The 25,357-nt window shown below is 40.1% G+C and overlaps 1 protein-coding gene across 2 annotated transcripts in view; it reads right to left on the reverse strand.

Moving 5' to 3' along the window:
* Positions 1-1,131: 1,131 nt before the first annotated feature.
* Positions 1,132-25,357, reverse strand: part of CUL1 (cullin 1) — a 72,313-nt gene continuing 48,087 nt past the window's right edge. For both annotated transcript variants that reach the window (XM_074988054.1, XM_074988055.1), the window contains exons 10-22: positions 23,406-23,513; positions 23,211-23,317; positions 21,468-21,516; positions 20,892-21,023; positions 20,069-20,186; positions 17,705-17,781; positions 16,742-16,873; positions 13,571-13,663; positions 11,724-11,771; positions 11,555-11,637; positions 3,979-4,084; positions 2,397-2,510; positions 1,132-1,752 (exon numbers count right to left, since the gene is read on the reverse strand). In XM_074988054.1, the coding sequence (XP_074844155.1) occupies positions 1,672-1,752; positions 2,397-2,510; positions 3,979-4,084; positions 11,555-11,637; positions 11,724-11,771; positions 13,571-13,663; positions 16,742-16,873; positions 17,705-17,781; positions 20,069-20,186; positions 20,892-21,023; positions 21,468-21,516; positions 23,211-23,317; positions 23,406-23,513 (1,248 nt within the window). In that variant the 3' untranslated portion in view covers positions 1,132-1,671. The remainder of the gene's footprint in view (positions 1,753-2,396; positions 2,511-3,978; positions 4,085-11,554; positions 11,638-11,723; positions 11,772-13,570; positions 13,664-16,741; positions 16,874-17,704; positions 17,782-20,068; positions 20,187-20,891; positions 21,024-21,467; positions 21,517-23,210; positions 23,318-23,405; positions 23,514-25,357) is intronic.

Consider the following 25,357-nt stretch of genomic DNA (forward strand, 5'->3'; position numbering starts at 1 on the left):
CACGGAGGCCGGCATAGCTTCACGGCATGACTCCCGCTTTTTAAAACCTGAAGAGACCATTGCAGTGAGTCCTTTATTGTTAATAGGGTACTTAGCACTTAATCCGTGCCTTTCCACCCCAAATAGTGATCACCAGCCTGCGGGGCAGCGGGCGGCCTAAATGGCCTTCACATCCGCTCTTCTCTTCTCTCCTCCTCTTTTTTCTTTTTTTGCTGATATTCTCTTTGTCTTTGCTTTCTCTTTTTTTTGTTTAATAACTGAAACAACAAATTACACGTGGAAAAAAACCACAAAGTAATCTGACTCTGGCCTTAGCCTGAGTGGATTCTGTCTGCAGCCGATGGCGGTTGAGAAGGAACTGGTGGGGACCGGATCACGCACACGGCTGGGGGCGCGCAGGGAGGTGGATCGCGCCGGCGCATGCGCGATCCAGGAGAAACTGCTGGAAGATTTCCGATCTGCAGCGCCGGGCGAGCCTGACACCTATTGTGGAGCACCCACGCGGACCACTCGAAGAAGCAGCAAGAATTTTACATTTGTAGGGATGGTGAGTGTAGTACTCCTACCATTAGGAAACTACGTTTTGGCTTTGACTGCTGTATTGCATTTCACAACCAGGAGCACTGCTAAGTCACATGTAAAGTTAAAGAGCTTAGAGCCACTTCTTTGAAAATGAAAACGAGAATTAGCAAAATATGTAAGCAACACACATGCTCTGAGGTTCAAAAATCAAAGCATTTATTCCCACTTTAAGTATATAGTTTTGTCCAGGAATGTGCATCCAAAATGCACTGCCACACTATTGATTAAAGTGGCTTAATTACTCTGATTAATCTTGTGCAAAAATTACCTGGCAGTTTAAATAGATGAGTTTAGCATCTGTTGTATCCATTTTGAGAGAAACTCAAATGCCAAAACATTTTTGCATATCTTCCAAGTGTCTGCTATTGTGATTTATTAGCACATCTTGAGAAAAATCAGTATGCACAATTCAATGCACACTCTTCCCTGTATTCAGGCGCACTCTTGTCCAAAAAGCCACAAATACAGAATCATTTTTCAATCCAGGGGTGTTTTCCTTGAATAACTCAAAAACAGGAAAGAAAGCAAAACTTAACAAATTACTGTAGCTTTCAGAATCATCATACCTTTTATTTACATTTAGAAAGTAGTGAAACAAAACAATAAAACCAAATGCAACTTGTACAGAAATCTTTTAATTTTTTTTATTTTTCACACATTAAAAAATGAAACACACTATACAAATGGTTTTCCATAGCAGATTACACATACGTCCATTCAGACTCGCTCTCAAAGTGCTGCCGAGATTTCTAAGTGCTGCCTGTGATGGCAGCTATTTATCATATAGGCAATGTATTGATTTAAATGCAGTAGCATGCAACCCTCAGTGAAGAAGGGTTTGATTCCTTTCTGTTCTTAAATTAGGTTAAATGGCATTGGTGTCCATATTTACATACTTGAAATGTATCAATCCTGAGCAGTTCCAATGTAAATCTGAGACTGGCTGATGGGAGTCCTGGTCTCAGATATTAAAAAGGGAGGTCCAAATGGCAGCAGCCTGGCTGCTATGAAGTTCAGTTGTTTTCATTCTTTCCATCATGTAACTATTCTGAGTGTCTCACACAGTCAGTACAACTGCTAATAAAAATGCTAAGCCAAGTAACTGTAGGTGTCCTTCTCCCCATCGACACGCTCCAAGTACTCCTTCTCAATCAGAATGTCAATGCATTTCTGTAGGGGAGATGTGGAAAGATAAGCAGCATGTTTCATATCATTGAATAAAACAAACCCCAGACAAGCACTTTGCCACAGATATTTTAAGAACAATAATTTTTTTTTGTTTTTTGGTTGCTACGAGCTTATCATCAGTCTTGGCTGTTAAGTACCATGCTGAATACATGTTTCTTTTAAACATTAGCACTAAAACTCTTAAGCAGGAAAATAGCATATATTTAGACTATGACCATTTAAACTATGGCAATTTACAAATTTTGACCATGCCTAGAGGAGGCCACTCATGAACACCATTTAATGGATTATATAATTTGACACAATGAAATGACACTAATTCCCTGGAACATGATTATTCGATAAGTGAGCAATGCAAACCAAAACGTATGGGATTCCTTTATTTTGACAACTGTATAATACATTATTATTTTACAATACACACTACAGCATGCTTATTGGCACATGAAGTCTTTTTTAGCCTCATGATACCATTATGTGGGCTAGCATTTGAGAAGCTGTAGGAGTAACAGTTTCCTACTTAAAGTATAATTGATTAAAAACCTATTTAAGACTTTCTAAACTCAGCCTTTAATTTATTAACAAGCACCTGAGTTAAGATACATTATTATTGTTTTGATATATACCTTAATTACTGGAACTCGTGGTTTGAATCTTGAGGAAAGCTGGGTTAGAACTTCTCCAAGCAACTGCTGATGCTTTAGAACCTTTCTCATTTTCATAATTCTCACAATAGCAGCCTAAACAGCAAAGTAGAAACAGACCTTAAACACACCTTGTCATTCTGGATCCAGCCAGTAGTTCCCAAACTTTTCACTAAGACTATCTACTAACTGCATTTGGTCTCTTTATAAGACTCATCCAGGGCCCAAATTTGTTGGAGAAGGGTGGAGCAAAATCGTAAGTCGGCATCCTCCTTCGAATTCCACCCCTTCACCCAGCCAAGAACATAAATCACCCACCGCAGTGCTCTCCCCTGCAACCATGACCCCATCTCAAGGCAGCACAGCAGCAACTCCAGTCCCATGGGGCTGGGGTCAGCTTCCAATGACAGGGATTGCAACACAGCACGTAGGGTTAAAGCACCACTCAGATTTCACCCAGACTCTCCTCCTTCACAATGGAAAGGCAGCTGAGCCGAATTAGGGAGACTAGTGTTTCACGACCTCGTCATAACACCAGGAGTTGGACTTGGTCCTATGGCCCAGGAGTCACCACGAAATAGCGGGCTCACTCTCCCAACGCCCTCTCCCCCATCCACAACCCTTCTAAGACTGTTTGGGCAACAATGTCTTCAGAACTTTATGCCTCTACCAGTGGCTTGTATCTGCTAACAAAGAGAAGGATGAAAGCCCTGCCCAGTGATAGGGCTCATACTGAGAACTTCCAGTGTCTGATTAAAATAGTCACCTCTCACTACAAGCTTGGCTTTACACATTAATCTACACAATTACAAACTGCTTTGCTTAAGCCAGTATTAGTAACGGACATCAATGGCAATATTAGCCAGAGCCCTGGCAAACTAACAGCCTACTTCATTAATCTATTTATTTTCAAAATGAGGCTCACAACTTTCTCCTCTAGAGGTGGATTCAGAGTTGCAGCAGATGCAACACAAGCCAACTCCATTCTGAAGACTCTTCACTATGCTGTTCGTCAGCAACAACAAAAAGCCTCTGCCACACTCCTATGTTTTCTACAAATAAAAGCTATCTACATATTTGAAAAAACTGTTATAGGTTTTGTTTCAAGTTTGTTTTGCAGAAGAATATCACACTAGCACAATTAGTCTTTTAGGAATAAATATGAAAAGTAAGATTCTGCAATATTTTACTGAAAAATGCAGCAGGGTTATGAACTTTAATTCATGGGGCTGAGGTATACTCAGACTTAGACTAAGTCACAGTTGTGCAATCTGACTTATCTAGTCTGACCTGTATAGAACAGGCTACAGGACATGCGCCACCCACTCCAGTAATAAAACTTAAGCTCCAGGTTAGTTAATGAAGTCCTTAAGTCATGATTTAAACAGGTTATAAGGAATTCACCATTTAGTCTAGGTAAGCCAGCAAACCACCCCTTCTCCATGCTACAGAGAAAGGCAAACTGCTCCTCTTTCCAACCCTGCCCGCCCTCAACTCTGCCAGTATGATTTGGTATATTGCCTACAATGACATGTGGTCAATCTCACACTACTATCCAACCCACCTGAATCAGCAGTTTCCTATCTTCCTCTATATTTTTGTGTGTTGTTTCCTGCTCCTGCTTCTGTTCAGTCTTCATTGGCACATTGATGTTTACCCTCAACTTTTTGCTGCCAGGAAGAGGACGGTAAGTCAATAAATAGAAACATTTGTGGTGACTCCATTTATTTCCCAGGTAGTGATCTTCAAAAGATCTTAACACTTATATTCTTTATTTTCAGAGCTGCCTCAGCCAGGTGGAACACCTTTCATAGTACTCCAGACTACACAAGCACAACTGGACACTAAATTTAAACCAGTTGCAAAACACCATAATCTCCACCAAATGGCTGCAAACTGTCAAAGTGATAATTGGATTTATTCATCAAAAACTCCTCCTCCCACTGAGTCTCCAGGATCAGAACACATCTGCACAAATCCTGGTTCAAAAGCACATGTACAAATTGGGAGAACTGCAATCAAGCTTTGAGTTTTCTTTTAAGTAGAAAATCAAAATAGATCTCAAATTATGGCTTTATTTTCAAAATAACTAAGTTAACAAAATCTAATGTCTGAAATAAGAATTTTGGTTACAAAAATCAAATGAAGACTTCTCGTGCAATTTGACTGCTAAGCTAGTACAGACTTAAATTTAAAAGGACCTTATTTTTAGCAAAAAAACAATGGTTTACCTGTATTACTCAGTTTTAAAGTTAATTTATTTTTACCATCTACATTGGTTCATTATTTATATTTTACTTCTATACATATTAAATTTGCCTAAAAATAAAATATACAAGGCTGAAGTGCTGTTCTATGTGCCAAGGATAACATTTTCAAAAGAACCAAAGCCCTTTTTTCAAGGACTTGGGTACTTAGGGAACCCAAGCTTCACTAAAAGTGAGGCTTGTAAATTATTTCTGAAAGCTGAACTTTGACAGTTTACCACATCATCTTCCTCAAGAACAAGCTGAGAACAATTCAGATTATTGTTTGTTTACAGATCAAATGCAATTAGTTCTCACGTAGGCTTTTGGGCTTTATTTGGTCAAATAAAAGATTAAAATGTAAAATAATGTTGTTTTTGCAGTTTTGCCTCTAGTAAAAGAGAAATGAAATAGATGCTGCACTCCAGTTACATGAGCATATGCATGGGACAACAGAGAATACTGACATTTAGGAGAAAAGTCAATATGCTGGTTTACTTATTATATTGTGATCATAGTAAGGAGATTAAAAAAATTGCAAAATTAATCTTCCATAATAATAGATTTTTCCTCCAGTCTAGCTATTGTTGGAATTACAAATTAATATATTTTGCGAAGATTTGTAGAAATCACGACCCAAAAAACAATACTACAGTTTGATACTTCTCAAATAAACCATATTTGTGAACATCTCTGTGAATCCACTGCACTGTTGAAAACAGTGACTGATCAGAAACATGTCAACTGATTCTGAAATTCAAAGAAAAGAAGTGGTTGATTTGTAAAAGGGAGAGTACAAAAAAAGAGTGAATATTATATTAAATTAAGCAAAACAAGTGGAAATAATCCCATGTTAAAGAAAATGGAAAAGGGACGATCATGTTACTTGCTGCTCACATTACTAAGTTACCACCATTTCACAATTAAACAGTGATTATTTCTGAACACTAGATCATAAAATTTGTAAATGTGACATAGCTACAATTACATGTAAGTCATAAGTTACTTCTAGAGATAGTATAACAATGACATCTGTGTTGCTAACACCAAGTAATATAACCATTTATACATTCGTAAGAGAGAATACTCAGCTCTCATTGCTCAGATAGGCAAGAAAGGAAAAAATACATAAGAGAAGATTTCTAAATTAAAATATTCATTTCAGTTATTTCATTTCACACAAAATGGTTAATTTTTTAGAATGTGGATTAAGTTCCATGCGCTACATTAAAAGGTTCTTAAATAAAGCAACATCAGTATGGAATTCATACCCTAGATTAAACCTACCCTTTGACTAAGCACACAAAAATCACCACTGTGCTTTAAGTAATTTGAGACACAAAGGTGAAGGTAAGATGGTAGGCCCCAAAGGCAGCACTACCATATGAGAGTGGCTGGCTAGGGGCAGGACTCTGGATACTGTTGTTACACTGGCCACTGTACACCCATAGGGGTCTCATGCCGGGGCTGGGTACAGGCTGCCTACTCCTCCCATCCTCTTATGGAGTCCAAAACAATCCCCCTGCCCTGACCACTGGGATGGGGGTAGTACGACCCAAATCCTAGTGAGCCTGAGCCAGCACCCGGGGCAGCATGGCCACAGTGCAATCAAATTCCAGCCCTAGTGCTGAGGAATCCGGGCAGTGTGGTGGTCACACTTCTTGCCCTGAGCTTCCACACCCACCACAAACAATGGTCTGGAGCCCCCCTACACTTCATCCCATACAAATTTCTTACAGGAAATGTTACAAAACAATCCACCCTCAATCCCGGTCCTGAGACAGCCTCCTCCTTGAGAGAGAGAGTGTGTGTGTGTAAGCACGCAATACAACAGTACCTGTAAAAAACAATTACTCACCATTGTAACAGTGGTGGTTTGAGATTTGTTGCTTTTATCTATTCAAGGTAGATGTGCGCATGCACACGGCTGTCAGAAAGCTTTTCCCTAGAAGCTACCCATTGGGTTGTCTGTGGACCCCTCCAGAGTGGTGCCACTACAGACCCCTGTATATGACTTTCCTGACCCAACTCACCTCCATTTCCTTCTTGCAACCACTAAGATGTTAGGGGAAGTGGGTGGGTTTTGAATACGTATGAGCAACATATCTTGAAGAACAACAGTTAAAACCATGAGCAACCATTTATTCTTCGAGTGCTTGCTTATACCTATTTGAATTAAATAGTAACAGAGTAAGCTGTGCTAGTCTATACACTATCAAAACAAAAAGCAATCAAGTATCACTTTAAAGACTAGCAAAATAGTTTATTAGGTGAGTAAGTCAGACTATGAACAGGAGGCAGCCAGACAACTCTCCAACACCACATTTTACAGACCTCTCTCCGCTGATCCCACTTTGGAATTCCAAAGGAAATTACAACAACTACTGAAGGAACTCCCTGCTGCTACTCGGAACCTCATTAAGTCAGACACACCGTCTGAGCTGCAGCCTGGATTATTCTATTTACTTCCCAAAATCCACAAACCTGGAAACCCTGGACGCCCTATCATTTCAGGTACTGGCACCCTCACCACCGGACTATCCAGTTACGCGGACTCCCTCCTCAAACCCTATGCCACCAACGCTCCCAGCTATATCCGAGATACCACCGACTTCCTGAGGAAATTACAAAACATCGGAAAAGTTCCTGATAACACCATCCTTGCCACAATGGATGCAGAGGCTCTGTACACTAATATTCCACATAAAGACGGATTACAAGCAATCAGGAACACCATCCCTGATGCCACCACAGCCAATCTGGTGTCTGACCTCTGTAACTTTGTTCTCACACACAATCATTTCCGTTTTGGGGACAATTTATACCTCCAGATTAGTGGAACTGCTATGGGCACCCGCATGGCCCCACAATATGCTAATATATTTATGGCTGACCTGGAACAACGATTCCTCAGCTCTCGTCCCCTATTACCACTCCTCTACTTAAGATACATTGACGACATCTTTATGATTTGGACTCATGGTACAGAGGCTCTAGAAGAATTCCACAGAGACTTTAACAATCTACACCCCACCATCAACTTATGCCTCGATTACAACATGCAAGAGATACATTGCCTGGACACTACAGTACTAATCAAGGATGGCCTGATCAGTACCACACTGTACCGAAAACCTACTGATCGCTATACTTATCTACACCCTTCTAGTTTCCATCCTGCACACGTGACTAGATCCATTGTTTACAGTCAAGCTCTTACGTATAATCGCATTTGCTCTGATCCAACTGACAGACCAAAAACTACAAGAACTTTACCAAATATTCATAAACCTGAATTACCCACCAGGAGAAGTAAAAAAACAAATTGAGAGGGCCAGACGCATACCCAGAGACCAGCTACTCCAAGATCGGCCCAAAAAAGCCAAGAACAGAACACCATCACCTACAGCCCCCAACTCAGACCACTGCAACGAATTATTAAAGACCTACAACCTATTCTTAATCAGGATGCTACACTCCAGAAGGCCCTGGGTGACATGCCTGTTCTCTCCTACAGACAACCTCCCAACCTCATGAGGATCCTCACTAACAGCCACAGTCTATACCCCAGGAACACCGGTCCTGGAACCTTTTCCTGCAACAAAGTGTGCTGCCAGATTTGTCCACATATCTTCTCTGGAAATACCATCACTGGACCTAACCAGGTTACTCACAGAATCACGGGCACTTTCTCATGCTCCTCTGCTAACATCATATATGCCATCATGTGCCAACAATGCCCAGATGCTTTGTATATTGGACAAACTTCTAACTCCCTTAGACAAAGGGTCAACGGGCACAAAACAGACATCAAAACACTCCAGATCCACAAACCAGTTAGTCAACATTTTAATGGAATGGGCCATTCTGTCAATGACCTCAAGGTATGTGTGTTACTGAAGAGACATTATTGCACCGTTTTGGAAAGAGAAATGGACAAGCTGACTTTTATATTCAAATTCGGCACATTAACACATGGTTTAAATCGTGATGGGAACTTTCTGAGTCACTATAGGGGCTCGTCTGCATACTTGGCTCAATCTAATTCTTGACCTTCCCCCCCACCCCTCCACACACTGATTTGCTCACCTTGATTATCTTTTTCTGATTTGTCCTCCTTGCTTACTGTTTTTGGTTCTCTGTGTCTTAAATATTGAGTCTGTTCTGGTCTGGCTATGGTCTGAAGAAGTGGGTCTGTCCCACGAAAACTCACCTAATAAACTATTTTGCTAGTCTTTAAAGTTCTACTTGACTGCTTTTTGTTCTATTTGAATTAAGTGATTCACATGCTAAACGCAGGTGGAGGGGTTGGAGTCAACATGTGGCCAACTCTAGGACAGCATCCCTGAAGGCTGCATCCTTTATAGATTGCTGCACAAGGCATAAAAATGCATACAGAGGACCACGTCACAGCACAACAGATTTCATGGAGAGGCACAATAGCCAGGAAGGCACTTGAAGAGGCCTGAGCTCACGCAGAATGCACATGACAGGTGACAGAAAAATCTTAGGAAGGTCGTAGCACATCTGTATACGAGACGTGATCCAGGAAGCGATGCACTGTGACAAAACAGGAAGCCCCTTCATGCAATTAGCAATGGCTACAAAGAGCTGTGAGGTGTTGTGGAAGAGCTTGGTCCCCCAGGAATGCCAGTTTCCAGGAGAGATAGAGAAGGGAACAAGGGGCCACAAATTTCAAGGGGGACCCATCAGCACCTGCAGCACCAGGTTAAGGTCCCAGGCTGGAACCAGCTGACAAACCAGCAGGTGAAGGAGGTTCATACCCTTGAGAAAGCACCCCATCATAGGGTGTGAGAAAAGAGATCACTTGCCCTCCTGGGGACGGAAGATCAAGATGGCCACCAGATGAACATTGAGGGAGGAAGAAGAAAGGCCTTGCTGCTTCAAGGAAGTGAGATAGGCTAGCACTTGTGGTATCGAAGTAGATACAAGAATGAGGTCATGCTGACTGCACCAACAGAAGCACATCCACTTGGCCAAGTACGATTACCCATGTACAGCTTGCAAGCTCCAAGCATGCCTGGTTGACAAGGTTCAACCATGAAGACTCCAAGCCATGAGGTGAAGGGACTGGAAGTCTGAATAGCACAGGCGACCATGCTTCCGCATGATGAGGTCCAGAAACAGGGGAAGTTGAATGGGTGGAAGCATGGAGAGCTCTATCAGCATTGTCAAGATGAAAGCAGGACTGGTGAAGCATGGTGTCAAGCATTGAAGCTGGAATCAGATCTGCCCAAGTCAGAGACGCTTGAGCACAAACAAGCAGGAGTCAAGTGGGATGGAGTTCAAAGTCACAGGTGTGCCCGGTGCTGAGAGTAAGACCAACACTGCCATAAATGGCCAGTTCAAGACTCCGAGCGGGGCCAGGACTCTGAGCAGCCAGGTGCTTGTGCCTGGACAGGCGTGGCCAGAAGAGCAGATTTGCCTCTGGAGAAGCACTGAGGGGCAGGAGCCTCAGCCTTCGCCAGGGAGTTCGTCTTGATAAGTCCCCATACTGCCCAGTTACCTATCAGGCATAGATGAAGAGCCAACTGGCACTGGATTGCCTCTGGGCGAGTCCAGGAGGACTGGGCTCGTTGTATGTGATGCTGTGGTGTCAAGATCATAGGCCCCAAGAGCATCTGGTGCTTTCTGCACAGAGGGTGTCGGAGTTGATGGAGCCAGTGCTGACAACTTAGGTGTCTTGGAGGCATGCAGAAGGGAGCACAAGTAGTGCTATGCTGGAAGCTTCAGGTGAGAAACTATTTTTTTTGGTGAGGGCCAGGAGCAGAGGGTGACATGCTGAGCACTGAAGGAAGGGCTGTGGAACTCCGCCACAGAGGTTGAAGTGCCAACTCCATGAGGAACTGATGGAGCCGAAAGCCACGTTCCTTGCGAGTCTAGGGTTTAAAACTCCTGCAGATAGGGCACTTAGCTGGTTGATGACTTTCACCCAAACAACGAAGGGAGGAGTTGTGAAGGTCGTTCACTGGCATGGACTTTAAGCAGGCACTGCACTGCTTAAAGCCCTGATACTTTTTCATGACTCTGACCCTTATAGGTGAGACCTACCCTACTGCAGAGCTCCCTACCACTAACTAGGAACAATGGTTATGCTAAAGACTACTATTTACATGGCATAGCAACAAGTACTTAGCCACAATACCAACAGCCTCACAGGCAGCAAAAAGGACACTGGAAGGAAGTCGGGTCAACATCATCATATATAGGCCAAAACAACAGGTAGTTGTTAGGGAAAACTTTCCGATAGCTGTGCATATGTGCGTGTGTGCAGCTAACTCGAACAGATATGTGCAAGAACTCGAAGAACACATTAAATTTATTTTCATCCCGTTTGGATATGTGGCTATAAAAATGGCACTGGGGTAACAGGAACAAAAAGTTACTTCATAGAGAATCTTGGTTTTTAAAGCACTTTGGAGCTTAAATCTCTACATAAGCACAGTGATCTCTTGCAGGGACTGATTTTAATAGTCACGTGCTTAAAACTTTGGATTTGGTACTTTTTTTCTTTTAAACAAAAAATGTAGTAAGTAAATTAAATGCAATTTACTTGGCATGTGTAAGTCAGGACTAATGGCCAAAAAACAAACAAAATTCAGTGATGGCATGCCAGCCAAATGTATCTATGTAATCAAAGTTTGTCTAAATTAAACCAGTTTTTACTATGCCCCAATGATTAGCAGAAATCATGAGCGGAAAGTGCGAGAGAGTACGTGTGCTGACACTGCTGCTAAGTGCCATTCTGTTTGCTTTAAAGTCCCAGTAGAGTGCTTGCTCAATCATAGCTACTCTTACAGCTAGCATGAGCTTCTGAGAAACAAGTCAGTATCATTCATACATAACGGGCTTATATGATTACATTTTTCTTACTTTTTGTAACCAAGATATAGTTTTATTAAAGTATCTGGCTTCAACTCCACCTCATCAACATTTGCATTTTCATCTTCCAAAACCTACAAGAAACAAAGAATTAATATAGATAGATATTTGCTAAGATGTTTTGTATAAATTAAATAAGCAATAAAGCAAAAGACCTTACCAATAACTTTGACTTCAGTAAGATCTGTAGAACTTGTGCCAAGATATCCTACAAGTTACAGGAGAAATTATCAGCGCAAACTTTCAGCACAGTTTTTGTTCAACTGTTCAAAAGAAGGGCTCCCTAACACTAACTAGGAACAATGGTTATGCTAAAAATGGCACTGGAGTACCAGGAACAAAAAGTTACTTCAAAAAGAATCTTGGTTTTTAAAAGAAACTTTGGAGCTTAAATTTTGTCCAATGAATTTTGACAATGGGTTATAGCAAAATAGTTGAAAGATCCTGAAAGCATTGGAACTATTTATATTGCATTTTTCATAACTATAAAAATATGTACTGTAGACAGAACTGAAAAAAATAATCACCAATAAATACAGAACAATCACAAAAATACAACATATAGAACATTCAGTGAGAATTAGTGACTGTGAAATATCACACAAGCATATGGGAAATACTACCCAAAGACTATTTCATTCATGAGAAGTAAGAACTCAGAAAACACAACATAGCAGAATTAGAATACTCCTCAAGCCTTAGCGACACCGGGGTTTCTTTTCCATCACAAACACTGGAGGCTAGTCCCTGAGGAAGGTGCACCAGTTTACATCTCAAGTACAGACACGTGAAGCTCCTCTTTGCCCTGATGAAACTGAGCCTGGTTTAAATCAGGTCAACCACCTATGTAAATAGCAGATTTGTCTGGTTTTAATTATGAGTTTGACTTAGGTGCAGCTACATCGGTGGTTGACAATATTCATATCAGAGGCACTTACTTAGTGTAGATAACACCTATGAATTTTCTATGAAACATCCACGCTCTAATTTGAATGCATAGATTTATTCTCTCTTTGGCAGGTTACTTAAGTTTGCTGACCAGAAATAACCTGCCTTTCCCCAATATGCCTTAGCAGATCCCATGTGACCCTTCTGGAAAAGAGACACCTGTTTTGTAAGCAGTTGAGGTACAGTCTGATTTTGAAGAAACAGTAGGGAATTGCCTCTCCCATAAAACAAACACTTAGCTAATGCACCTATGTTCTCAATGTGTTATCTTTCAGAATGTAAATCAGGTGGGAAACTCCCATGATAAAGGGAAACCACTATATTTCTCCAAAACAGGAGTTTTAAAACAAAAACGTGCACTGGAAAAATCAATGAATAATTACAGGACCAGAGGAGGAAGGTAGTGGGTAATATTATTCTAAATGAGTCAGCATAGGAATCATTTGAGATGGTGTTTCATTAGAAACCTTAGAAATAAAACCTAGAAGAGGTTATGATTACAGGTTGCACCTCCTAAAACCGGTACTCTCTGGTCCAGCTATATCCCTTGTCCAGAAGAATCAGGGATGTTCCTAGACCAGAGAGTGCAGGCAGGAGGGCAACCAGCTGGCAGCCCCACACAGAGCCAGAGACCAGGGCTGGAGCGCTGCCATTCCCTGGCAGCCCAGCACAGCTGGAGTGCCAGAGAGCCGGCTGTGGTGATGAGCCAGCCAAAGAACTGGGAAGCCAGAGGGTCAGCAGGGGGCAACCAACAACCGGGCACAGGGAAGGGGGCATTAACCTCCCATGGTCCAGCAAAATCCTTTGTTCAGAACCACTGAGGTCCTGAGGATGCCGGACCAGAGGGGTACAACCTGTATTGGAAATGGAACATGAAAACAGTTGACCAGCAAAGCAGCACAAGTGATAATTAAGGAACAAAACCTAGCAGAGTCAAACAGATTTGACCTCCTGCTCCCCTTTTCATGATAACTGTAAGTGCGTTGAACCCTACGACAAGACACTTTACTCACAATGGTAATACAACATTAGTATAATATAAGACAATTAAAACACTACCATTTTTATCTGAGTGCTGTCTGTCAGCTGTTGCACAGTATAAGCGTCTTCTGTGTTGTACTGCAGTAGGATTGCCATCTGGAATGTCGATGCCTTTCAAATACCAAAGAAAGAAAACAAAGGCCAAAGAGAAAATGTAAGCAAAAATACACACAACTTCAATGCGTATTTGAACTTAAATGCCTTGAAAAATTCACTAATCATGAACAGAAACAGACACACGCACCTCCCACCTCTTCCAAACGGAAACCTTGACAAACTCTGGTAGATTAAACAGTTATGGCTAAGACAAAAAAAGGTTTATTAAACTCTATTAGAAACAATCGTCACTGTAAAACAGTAAAGATGAGATGTACTTTTAAATGACCCTTCATATGTAAGCCTACCATTTCTTCTCTCTTATTAAACAGCATTTGATTGGATGTTCAACGAAAATAATTTGTCAAAGATGTACTTTAAAAAAAAAAACGGAGTGAGGGACTGTACTAATTGGCTACATCTACACTAGCCCAAACCTTCGAAATCGCCATGCAAATGTCCATTTCGAAGATGACTAATGAGGCACTGAAACACATATTCAGGGCCTCATTAGCATGCCGGCGGTCGCCGCACTTCAAAATTGCCGCTGCTTGCTGCCACGCGGCTCGTCCAGATGGGGCTCCTTTTCAAAAGGACCCCGCCAACTTCGAAATCCCCTTATTCCTATCAGCAGGTGATTTCGAAGTTGGTGGGGTCCTTTCGAAAAGGAGCCCTGTCTGGGCAAACTGCGGCAATTTCAAAGTGCCGTGGCCGCTGGCATGTTAATGAGGCGCTGAATATGTATTTCAGCGCCTCATTAGTAATCTTCTAAATGGCCATTTTGAAGACTTGGGCTAGTGTAGACACGGCCATTGTATTTTTAAAAGAAGACTGAGTAAATTTTCCTCTATGCCCAAGCATGAGAAAGTAAATAGGTACAATCAGTGCCTTTTTTGTGCCAGTACTTGCTCGTACTGAGTACCAGCATCTCGGCAGCCCCAGCCATGGGATTGGCTAAGCGAAGTGGGCAGGGAGCTGTCTTTTTGTTTTTTTTTAAAAACACTGGATATAATGTGTGCAGTACAACTAAAACAGTGGGAAATATTCATGCCTTCTGATACATCTGCACAACACAAACAAGTGAGGATTGTAAAGTGTGAATGATAACTGAGAAATTAAGCCACATGCTTTCCAACTAAGCTCTTGAAAGAGCTACATGCGACTGCCAATAAAACACAATTTGCTATTTAAAATAGGAAATAAATCTTCATACCCAGAACCTTAAATGGAATTATTATGAAATGCAGCAAGTCTCTCTCTATATTTTGCATGTGCCGGTATTATACTACCTATGTTCCAGTATTCTTAAAATCTAAATCCTAAGCTCATGACCAATTCAACTACCTGCTGACACTTCCTTCCATGTATCTTTGTGTCATAGCTATAGCTTGTTTTTTTTTAAACCATGCTTTTTTATTTCAAAATATTCTGCTTCAGCTTTTTATCCAACTAGGCATATTTTCCATTTCAACCCAAACACAGGACAGGATTTCACTACTTGACATTAGAAACACTTTACATACAACTTTACATAAGAGTAATTTTATCAAAAGGTGAGTTAATGAACTACAGGGAATGAACCTATGGTTTGTTCAAGTTTTCCAACCGTAGTAGTAATATAATAAATATACACTAAAAACAAATTCCATATTATGAGTAAGGTGTTTGAGAAGGCAAAAGTCTCAGTTTTAGATACTCAGATAAAAGACCTGATCCTGCAAACCATTATGCACACACAGCTTTACAGCCAACTGGATTACTCATGTGAGCTCAAAAGTGTCCTTATGTGTTAGAGAGTTACAACAGATACAGGTTTAAGGTCTGACACTAGGAGCTAAGAATCAGATTTCCTTGTGTGCGTACAGGTACTTGCACTAGCTTTCATCGAGCTAGCACAAGCATAAATAGCAGTGTAGCCAGGATAGCATACACAGCAGCAGTAGAGGCACAACTGATCAGAACCCAGTACACACATGCCTGAAAACATGGTCTCAGCCATGCCTCCACTGACCTTACCAATGCTACTGCAGCTACGCTGCTGCTTGATGAGAACTAGCACGAATGTGTGTACATTAGCTGAGGAATCACACCTATTACTCATAGTGTGGCTATAGCCTTAGAGAATTAAAGAAAACAGCAAATGAATTTAAAATGCTAACATCAAATTCTATTTTTAGCATTTGCTCACTTTAATTTCAGTGCTCAGAAAAGTACAGAATAGATCTGAACATCCCCTGTATTTCTATTACGCTGGCCATGCACTAACATAAGTAGGCACTGTTTTAATTTAGGACAGAGTCTAAGTCAGATACAGTCTCTCCTTCAAAATCAGAAGTTACACCTTACTGAACAACTCTGGCAGGACATAAGTACACAGTCACTTTTAAAAGGAGCATAAAATAGGTACTTGGCTTATAAAACTCTAAGCTCCCGATCTCATTTTTTTGAACAATTTATCTTCTTACAATGACTACATCAAGGACTGCTTGCATACACTGATTAAGACAAGCTGGAAAACTTTTGGAAAAAAAGCAATGGAAAAACTTTTAAGGCCAGCTTCTCAAAAGAGCACATCATCTATTCAGGCACTAAAAGGAAGCGGGAAAGGTATCCAAAAGGAGTCTTTCAAAGGTTTGAGCACTTTAAAATCTGCCTGCTTCATTTTTATGTCTAAGCTGGCATTGAGCTCTTTGGAAAATTTGGCCTTAAACATTTTAAAATGAAACAGTGATAGGCATAACTTGTAAATGATCTTCCATCTTGCTGTTTAACCACCTCCAAAGTTTAGAACTAAAATATAGTTTCTAATTTTTTCTCCACCTGTGCAAGCTCATGTTTTGCTATAGTAGGTATGCCTGTCTTTATTTTTAAAGTACACAAAGCATTTTTTTTCTGAAACTTCTCTCTCCAATACACAAAATTACATACATATTTTGTTATTTGTTTCACACACACACACACACACACACACACACACACAAAAAACACTTCACATTGAGCTAGAGAACAGCAAGCTTGGAAGAATTCATTTCAAAAATATTTGGACTATTAAATTATTCATTACACCTTTCCCTAACACAAGGTTATTCTTACCTGTAACGTGTATCTATTTTTGAAACAGTTGGTAACCAGTTCCCCTTTGGATAGCTGATACAACCAGGTCAATTTCCTTCCACTGTGACGACTGGCATAAAAAGCTGTAAATCTCTGATAACTGCGTTCCAGCTGTATAAAAAAAATGAACATTTCCATCACTGCATTGTCACACTCCAAAGTGCATTTGACTCTACAATGTATAAACCAGTCCAAACCACCCTATGTTAACATGCCCTCTCCTGGGGTATAGGAAGGGAATACAAAATTTTAAAAAAGGTTCTTCAGACTTGTATATGAGTTTCCTCTTGTGATCAACTTAACTTTACATGTCATATGGAAAGGAAAAGAAAACAGGCTCATGTTCTTCTGGTTCTTGGCAAAGGTAATCTCCTTTCCCCTCACTTCTCCTCTCCTATTCACTAGTTACTCAAGTCTTGTCTAGCCTGAGGACAACAGTGATTAGAAACCCAGTCACTGTGTCATCTCAAGAATCAAGAGATTGAAACCTGAGTAACTGAGAGGGTCAACACTTATTAACAAAAACAAGAACTTTAAAAGTATATACCCATTTTACCTAAATGACTACTGAAGGTTTTGGAGGAAGGTCATCTTGGTTAAAGATTTTCTGTGATCCATAAATAAAAAGGGATTACATACCTCAGACCTTCCCCTGGAAGGTCCTCCAACACAATCAGGAAAGACAAGACTTGACATTGCTGATATTTAAAAAATTAAAAAATAAGCAAGAAAACACTTCAGACTCTTTATACACCACAAGAGAGACTTAAAATTTAGCTCCTTATTTGAATAAATAATTTGCAGGTCATCTTTAACATTCAAAAGTGTTCATGTCTTGATATTTTATGTCAGAAAATATCCAAGAATTCATTTTAGGTCACCTCTGAAAAAAATTCAACTGAAACTTTAGTTTATTAAATAGACGATTAAAGAGTATCTCACCTCAGAAGGCAGAGCAAATGTGCACGACTGCTGGAAGGGCCATGATCCAGAACTCAGAACCTGTATACTGAAATCCACTAGAAAAGAAACATACGTAGATTAATAGGGTAACACATGGATGTCCAACCTTTTGGCTTGCCTAGGCCGCATTGAGTGAAGATAGTCTTGGGCTGTGTACAAAATACATAATATAGTTAATGTATATAAACCACATAAAAATGTTAAAAGTTTACGATCTTGCGGGGCCGCATTACTAGCTGTCCAGGGTCGCAGGTTGGACACGCCTGGGCTAACAGCTCTCCCCTCTTTGGTATTATGGATATGTCCATGTGCAGTTTGGGAGATGACAACTTCAAACAGGAGAGGTTTTTGTTTTGCCTGGCCTAAAATAGTTTGGACCCTAAACACGGTTCTACACTAGGATAATAAGTCAATTTCAGATACACAGTTCTAGCTTTGGCAATTGTGTAGCTTTAATTGACCTATCTGGCAGAAACAGCGAGGAGTACAGGGGTTGACTGCCAATTCCAGACAGATCAATTTCACCATACACACAAAATTGAACAACAGAGGATTGACCCTGAGCAGGTCAATTTTCTGCGTCATATAGACAAGCCCTACTACAAAAGATCATTGGCATTACTATCTGTAAAATATAATGTTAAAAATTGAAGAGTCTGAGAGACAAAAGTAGGGTTGAAAGTTCAGATTTGTATTGACTCCAAATATAACTCAGAATTCCCTGATATTTCCATCAATTTAAGCTAATTCATTAGACTGCATTTAATTTTCATAAAAAGAGAAAATGCAAGGTTTTCCAAAAATCAATGTATAATCATTTAATTAAAAAACTGTTACTGGCAAGAATATAAATAGCAATTTTATGATTGTAAAGTGCTTTTGTGACTCTGTGGGTAGCAAAGCAGTGAGTCTCAGAGTGCAGTCAACTGGGACTAATGCTACAGGGATAAAAACAGAAGTGTAGATGTAGGAGCAGTGGAATGGTGGTGGGGTGGAGTTCTCACTTCTTACCTGCTTTAAGGTCAAGGAACAGGGGAGAGGACAGAGACGCATAAAGGAAAGGGTCTCAGAAGGAAGAAATAGAGTGTGGGGGGGGATAAGGCTGTGGAATGGGTGTCGGTGGAAGCCCCCATGCCTTTAGGGAGCTTCTGGTGCTCCTTTGTAGACAGACATTCTCACTCAGGTTGCGGCTCAGGCGCTTAGCCCTAGCAAGAAGATGTGGGTCTCAGAGATGGGGCTCCAGAATTATGGGGAATGTCTACATTGCCATTTTTAGCGCTGCTGACCTGAGACTTAATGCTGTAGGGCTTTCTGTGCAGTGTAGACACAGGTACCAGCCAAAAGTGAACACATTCTATATTATAACATTATATAAAACCGGAAATGGACCTTGCACACCAGACTATAACAAAGTAAAACCCAAGTGACAGCTATTATGAAGCATTCTGTTTCAACAAAAGAAGAAATCAGAGATGTCTCAATATGAAAGCAAGAGGACTATTTAATGAACTAAAGGTGGACCTGCCTTTTTTCAGTATTATGTCTAAGAAAGTATCCCTGCTTAAACAATGATTTTGGTCAAAGACAAAATTATAACATCAGGCTTCACTTTTAGCAGAGGAGCATACACTAAGGCCATATCTACAAAGCCCAGGTCATCAGCTCCGCTGCTGGCAGAGCTATGCGAAGCAGGTTTATTTGCACACTCATGTGGCTAATCAGTATAGCCACACGAGATTTCACTCTCAGCAAAGGGGTCTGCCGACAGGAAAGAGGTCACGTAGAGGTGCCTATGCCAGCTAAACCCTCCTCCTGTCACCAGTCCCTGAATTTTTTCAGGCATAAGGGAGTGGCAACAGAGCAGGGTTTAACCAGTAGAAGCACATCTACACAGCCTCTTTCCTGCCAGCAGACCCCTCTGCTGAGAGTGAAATATCACACGGCTATGCTAATTAGCCGTGTGAGTATCCAAATGGGATGCCATTTGCAATTTCCAGAAACATACTTAGCACACCTCTGCCGGCAGCAGAGCTGACAACACAGGCTGTGTAGATGTGCCCTAAGTGGAACCCTCTCTTTGTAACAGCTAATCCCCCCTGTGATCTATAAAAAATTAAAAAGAACCTATTCATATAAGGAGGCATGATGTGCTGTATGAAGACCCAAAAAAGTCTATCCAAGCTGAAGTTTTAATAACTCTAGTTTTCAGTGGCATGCTAGATGAATTAAATACTTTCCTCATTCAATAAATACTTAGTCAGTTCCTTGTATCACTACAAGGTGTGGCTAACTGAACAGTAACTCAGCTTTAAAGAAAAAGGTTATATTAAGTTTAATACTTACAATCTAATGGCTCTGAATTTGTCAGGTGCTTTTTAAATTGCTCATTCAAGTCCTTGCTTACACCAATGTCTTGGAACATTCGCTGAAGTTTGGAGGTGTATTCAAAACCACAAGCTTGCTGTAATTAAAGAGCAGAGCTTTGTCTGCAAAACCATGTATTTTGACACAAGGAGAACGAACACAACGAGAAAAATAGCGTTTCTCGGAATCAATTTTGCTAGGAGAAATATATGACGACTTATTCCCTGCTTGTCCAAAAAACACTGAAATTTTTGAACCCATTTAGATAACTAATGTGAATTTTATTGTTTTTTCTGTATATGGCCTGTTATGGAAACATGACAGGAAACACTGCTATGAAAATTTACCAGTCTCAGTATATGATCTATTTACTAGCCCTTTATAACAAATATGAAACCGAAAAGTTACGAAAAGCCCCCACTCCTTAAAAAATGCACACAGATAAGATTTGGCAAGATTGTAAACAGCAACGTAATTACCAAATTAATTATGAACTCAAGTGTACTGACTATGATTATTTCACTTATTTCTATTGTCAAATTCCAGCACACAAACAAATCAATTGTTCTTCAAGTTTCAAGGGAACTGAAAAAATAGACTGGACAGCTGTTTTAACAGTTGTTTGCTTCTAACAAGACTGCTTAAAGATTTCATTTCAAAGCAAAACAGTGACTGAAAACCTATGGGGTTAAATGACTTGTGAACATGAAGTTTTGTATTTTTCTGATAAAAATTCAAGAGCTGCTTGAAAGTTCAACTCAACAGTGCTTCCGAAGCCAGTGCTAAGAAAGGAAAGATGTACCTTAAGTTTAGAGATCATGCTTGCTTCAGCATCATCACTAGCACTGTTCTGGTGTACCAGTCTCTTTGCCAGCATCTTGGCATAGAACTTTTGAAACACATCTTTGTCCTCAATGTACTTGAATACAACCATCTGGAAAAGGGCAGGGTGCGGGAGAGAGAAAAAAGCTTTTTTGAAAAATAAACAGCCTTGCAAATTTGTATCAAATCCAATTTTTATTTCATTAAAACTGTAATACAGTTGAGGTTTTTTTTAATAAGTAATGGAGTCTTTTTGTTACATGTTAACCTCTGAAATAGTTTAGAAGAGATCAAATGGGTTTATACCATAATAAAAACTGAAAGAAATGTTTTTGTTCAGCTTTCTTAGGCATAATATTATTTGAAGAAGAATTCTTTCAAAAACAGGAAAGACTTTTGTTTTAGTTTTTTAAAAAAATGTTACCAAAAGCTTTACATATGAAAAAATACACAAGTTTTGACTTCATATAACCTGCAACCTTCTTCGATGAGCTTAACATTTTTGTAAAATTTAAAAGGTTATGTAGGGGAAAAAAACTGTATTTCAGACACTTACTACTTGATTGAGTGTATCTTCTAGCTCGGCTTCTTCTGGATTCTTTGAGCTGCGGTCAAAGAAGTGCATTACTAACAAATTTATTATCCATCATTTAGCAATATCCTGTCACATTCTAGATGCACGACATGGTATGTATGGAAAATTGTTTCACAAGTAAAGAGTGCTGGTAAAAGGATGTGTGACTCAAAACCCGTGTTTCATAGAATTTTTAATACACGAGCAAGTTTCTCTTCAAAAGAGCAAACACTGTTTTCCCACACTCTAATATAAAAATTATACACAAACTGATGAATTTAAGTTACAAAAATAGAATTTTAGTTGAAGTTCAGACCATCAAAACTGAACTGAAAACAGGGCAGGAGCTTCATGACGGCTAAGAAAGAGCTATGTCCACAGTGAAGCAATGAATCCTGCACAAAATTTCAGGGTGTCTTCTACTGAGTGTTCTGTGATTATCTTAGACATTGCCTAATAATTTCTGGAATTTTTACACATGCATTCTAAAAAGACCAATGTTATAGATCTGAATCTTGGAAAGTTGAGAACATAAACAGACAACACAAAGCAAGTTTTTCACACCAACTGTTCATCAAGTATGCCTCAACCCTAATCTAGGCACATCAAGCACCCTAAAGGGTTCATGCTAATACTTTGTCTTTCTGTGAAACAAGAAACAGGGTTGCCAACAGGGAGTTCCACAGCTGATGCAGGTCCCGGGGCAAGGTGGAGGGGGGCCCGGCTCCGCACCCTGGAAAGGGTAGGGTTAAGGGCAGTCAGCCCCAGCTGATCATGGCAATGCCCCTGCCACCCAAACCCCTTCACAGCAGCGGAGCAGCATTTCAAAGGGGCCCTGAATTCTGGCCACCACAGGTGCCAAAGTAGCAGTGGCTGTGGCCAGAGCTGTGGGCCCCTTTAAAATGCCAGGCCCAGGAGCAACTGCCCTTTTCCCCCTTTACCCCCATCCCCAGTCAGCAGGCTTGGCTGCCAATCAATTTCAATACAGGCTGCACCTCTCTAATGCAGCACCCTTGGGACCCGACTGGTGCCAGATGAGAGTTTGTCAGACCACAGGATGTTAATACTGTGGGCTCTTAGAAGACATTTAAAGGTAAATTACAGCTAAACAACAGCACAGAACACTGAAAGCTGGAGGTGAGAGGTGGCTGGAAACAAACTTCGTGGGATCATGGGAAACTTGGCTGCTCCCATAATAAATGATCATCCAGCTAACTAAAATCATGCTAGATTATGGATATTGCTGGATGAGTGAGTTCCGAATTATAGAGGTTCGATCTGTACTGACTCCGGTCCCATAAGAACAGGATTATTAACTGAATCCACGAGTTACTCAACCATTAGATAGCAAATACTTTAATCAAACCACGGATCACCAAAGCGTACAAGGCAGCTTTTTGTCCTCAGTTTGCACTCAGATGGAGGGAAAATACAGAAAATGAAAGAGGAAGGCAAGAGATTTAAAATAAAAGAGATAATGTCTTTTCCCTTCTGAACTGAAAGTTCAATCAAACATAGGGCTTATCTTTGCAAACCTACATTTGGGAAGTGTTCATATTCAACTTACCAAGCAGCCATTATTGCATTTTTTTTTTTTTGCTTGAGTTTAACCATGTATGTATATTTTCATATAAGGCAATATGTAATTTCACTTCATAACTATGTTTACAATTTTTTTTAAAGAAGTGCTAGAAAAGTGATTTTTAATATTTCCTATAAACATACCTTTTCTTTAACAAGGAATCACAGTATCGTGCCAGCAACTCTGGAGATTTACTGGATGACTGAGCCATTTTTGTCACAGCATTATTATTTATAAATCGACCACAAGCCTGAAAATTGCACAAGAAAGTCAAAGTTTTGGAAATCCCCTACATCAGAGAGATATAATAGTTACCACAGACACTGAACAAAACTTACCTTATCTAGTGCAGCCACAAATCCAGCATCATTGTTGAAGGCAGACATGACGAGAGCATTGTATTTCTTATGGACATCCAATACTGTTTGTACATACATTTTTGGATCCTGAAAAACAATACAGTCTGTTGCTTGCAAGGAAACTTGTTAAACTTTTTAAAAAATTTCTCAAAAAAAAAAAAAAAGCATCTGACCTACGAGTGAAAAGTTTAAGAAAAGGGAGATTACAAGTATTTTAGAAAAATAAATAAATAAAAAGCAGAAGTAGATTTTAGACTACTAAGAGCATTCAAATATAAGGAAATATTCTAGTCATTACTACAGTAACACCTGTAACTTGCTCAGGTTTGATTTATATATACTTGAGAATGCTGAATGTCCATGGAACACTCCTACTGCATAAAGTATAAAAGGAAAATAGATGATTTAGTCAACCACAACTATATAAGTGTTTAATAAGGAAAAGTTTTGAAGATTTAAGTTTAATTAAGTGCAGATCTAAAAGTTCATTCTTCTATAAACCAGGTGACAATTTCTAAGACAAAACCATGCAATTAGTTTTCCAATAGTAAGATCTTACTTCTAAATACTTTACCAGAATGCAAATTATCAACAAATTTTAGCCAAGATAGAACAAAAAGCTAACACAAAAGGTTCCTCCTTGAATAGCTACATGCACTTCAAGAAGATTCAGGATCAAGAACAGCCAGATGGCAAGAACCAGAAGGTAAGGTTGTCAGAGATTCTTGTAAGACAAAAATGGAGGCTCCTCATCTCAACATGCCATATCTGAAGATATTAAATGTTACAAGATCATGGGTCCAGTAAGTAAAGAAAAGCAGCTATATATAGGTATAAGAAGAAGTATATTCAGAGAAGTAGGCATGGTTGGACCCAAGGAAATGCAATGGAGGTGCTGGCTTGGGATGAATAGGGAGACAGGTATAAGGAATTTGTGGAAGGCAAAGCAGAAAAAAGGAAGAAAAAGGCAATGTTTCTTTCACTGTATCACCTGCTAGAAACTTATCTACTTCTTTGCTCAAAAAAACATAACTGCTTAATCACAGCTTTCAAAGCCTCTACGCACGATGAAGCCATCAATTTATTTTTGTAAGACAACTTTTTGAAAACCAGACATGATTTTGCTTCTGAAGTCCAAGCTCAATTTTTGTACATAATGAGAATATACTGTTCTCCCTAAACTGCCTATCCCCTCCATAAAATTAAAATACCTTCAAGTATGTGAAAAACAAACACATTTGATATTCTGCAACATGTGTGTTTAAAGTTACTTAAATACTTTTCAATGAGGCAATCCGAGTCTTTTTTGATTACAGGCAGGTGCCTCATTACATGGATTTCTTTACAATGCCAATTATAATTAACCAGCACTACTTTTCCTTAACAAAAACATTGTACTAATAAATAATTGTATATCGTTGTAAACAGAACTGTTGTAGATGAGAGGATGAGAAACAATGTGTGAAGCACTGTGTTCCAACGACCCACTTCTACAGATGGAAAGGATAAACTTTTGAGTACCACAGACTTAAAAAGGAAACCTGTGATGCTCAAACGCTTGTCACATCAACAGAAGTTAGTCAATAAAACACTAAAAAAATTACCACTCGTCTCAATTTTATACAGCCAACCCTCGGTTTTCCAGGCCCCAATTTAGTGGACTTCAGGAACAACGGACATCCGCTAGCCCTCCCCGTTGTTCCCAAAGTCCACTAAATCCACCAGCCTTCCCTCCACCCACACCCCGCCACCTGGACGGCCACTAGACACACCACATGCACTCATGTACATGCCCCATCTGTGGTGGGAGGAGTGCATGGCGGTCCCGGCTGTGGGTCCAGCGACTCTGGTGAGTCACCTACATTTATTGGGAGGGGAAGGCAGGGGGGTTTGGGGGAGCCTGGGTGGAGAGAGCAGGGGGCACTATGTAA

Source organism: Carettochelys insculpta, chromosome 2 (genome assembly GCF_033958435.1).
Source record: "Carettochelys insculpta isolate YL-2023 chromosome 2, ASM3395843v1, whole genome shotgun sequence".
Lineage (NCBI taxonomy): Eukaryota > Metazoa > Chordata > Testudines > Carettochelyidae > Carettochelys > Carettochelys insculpta.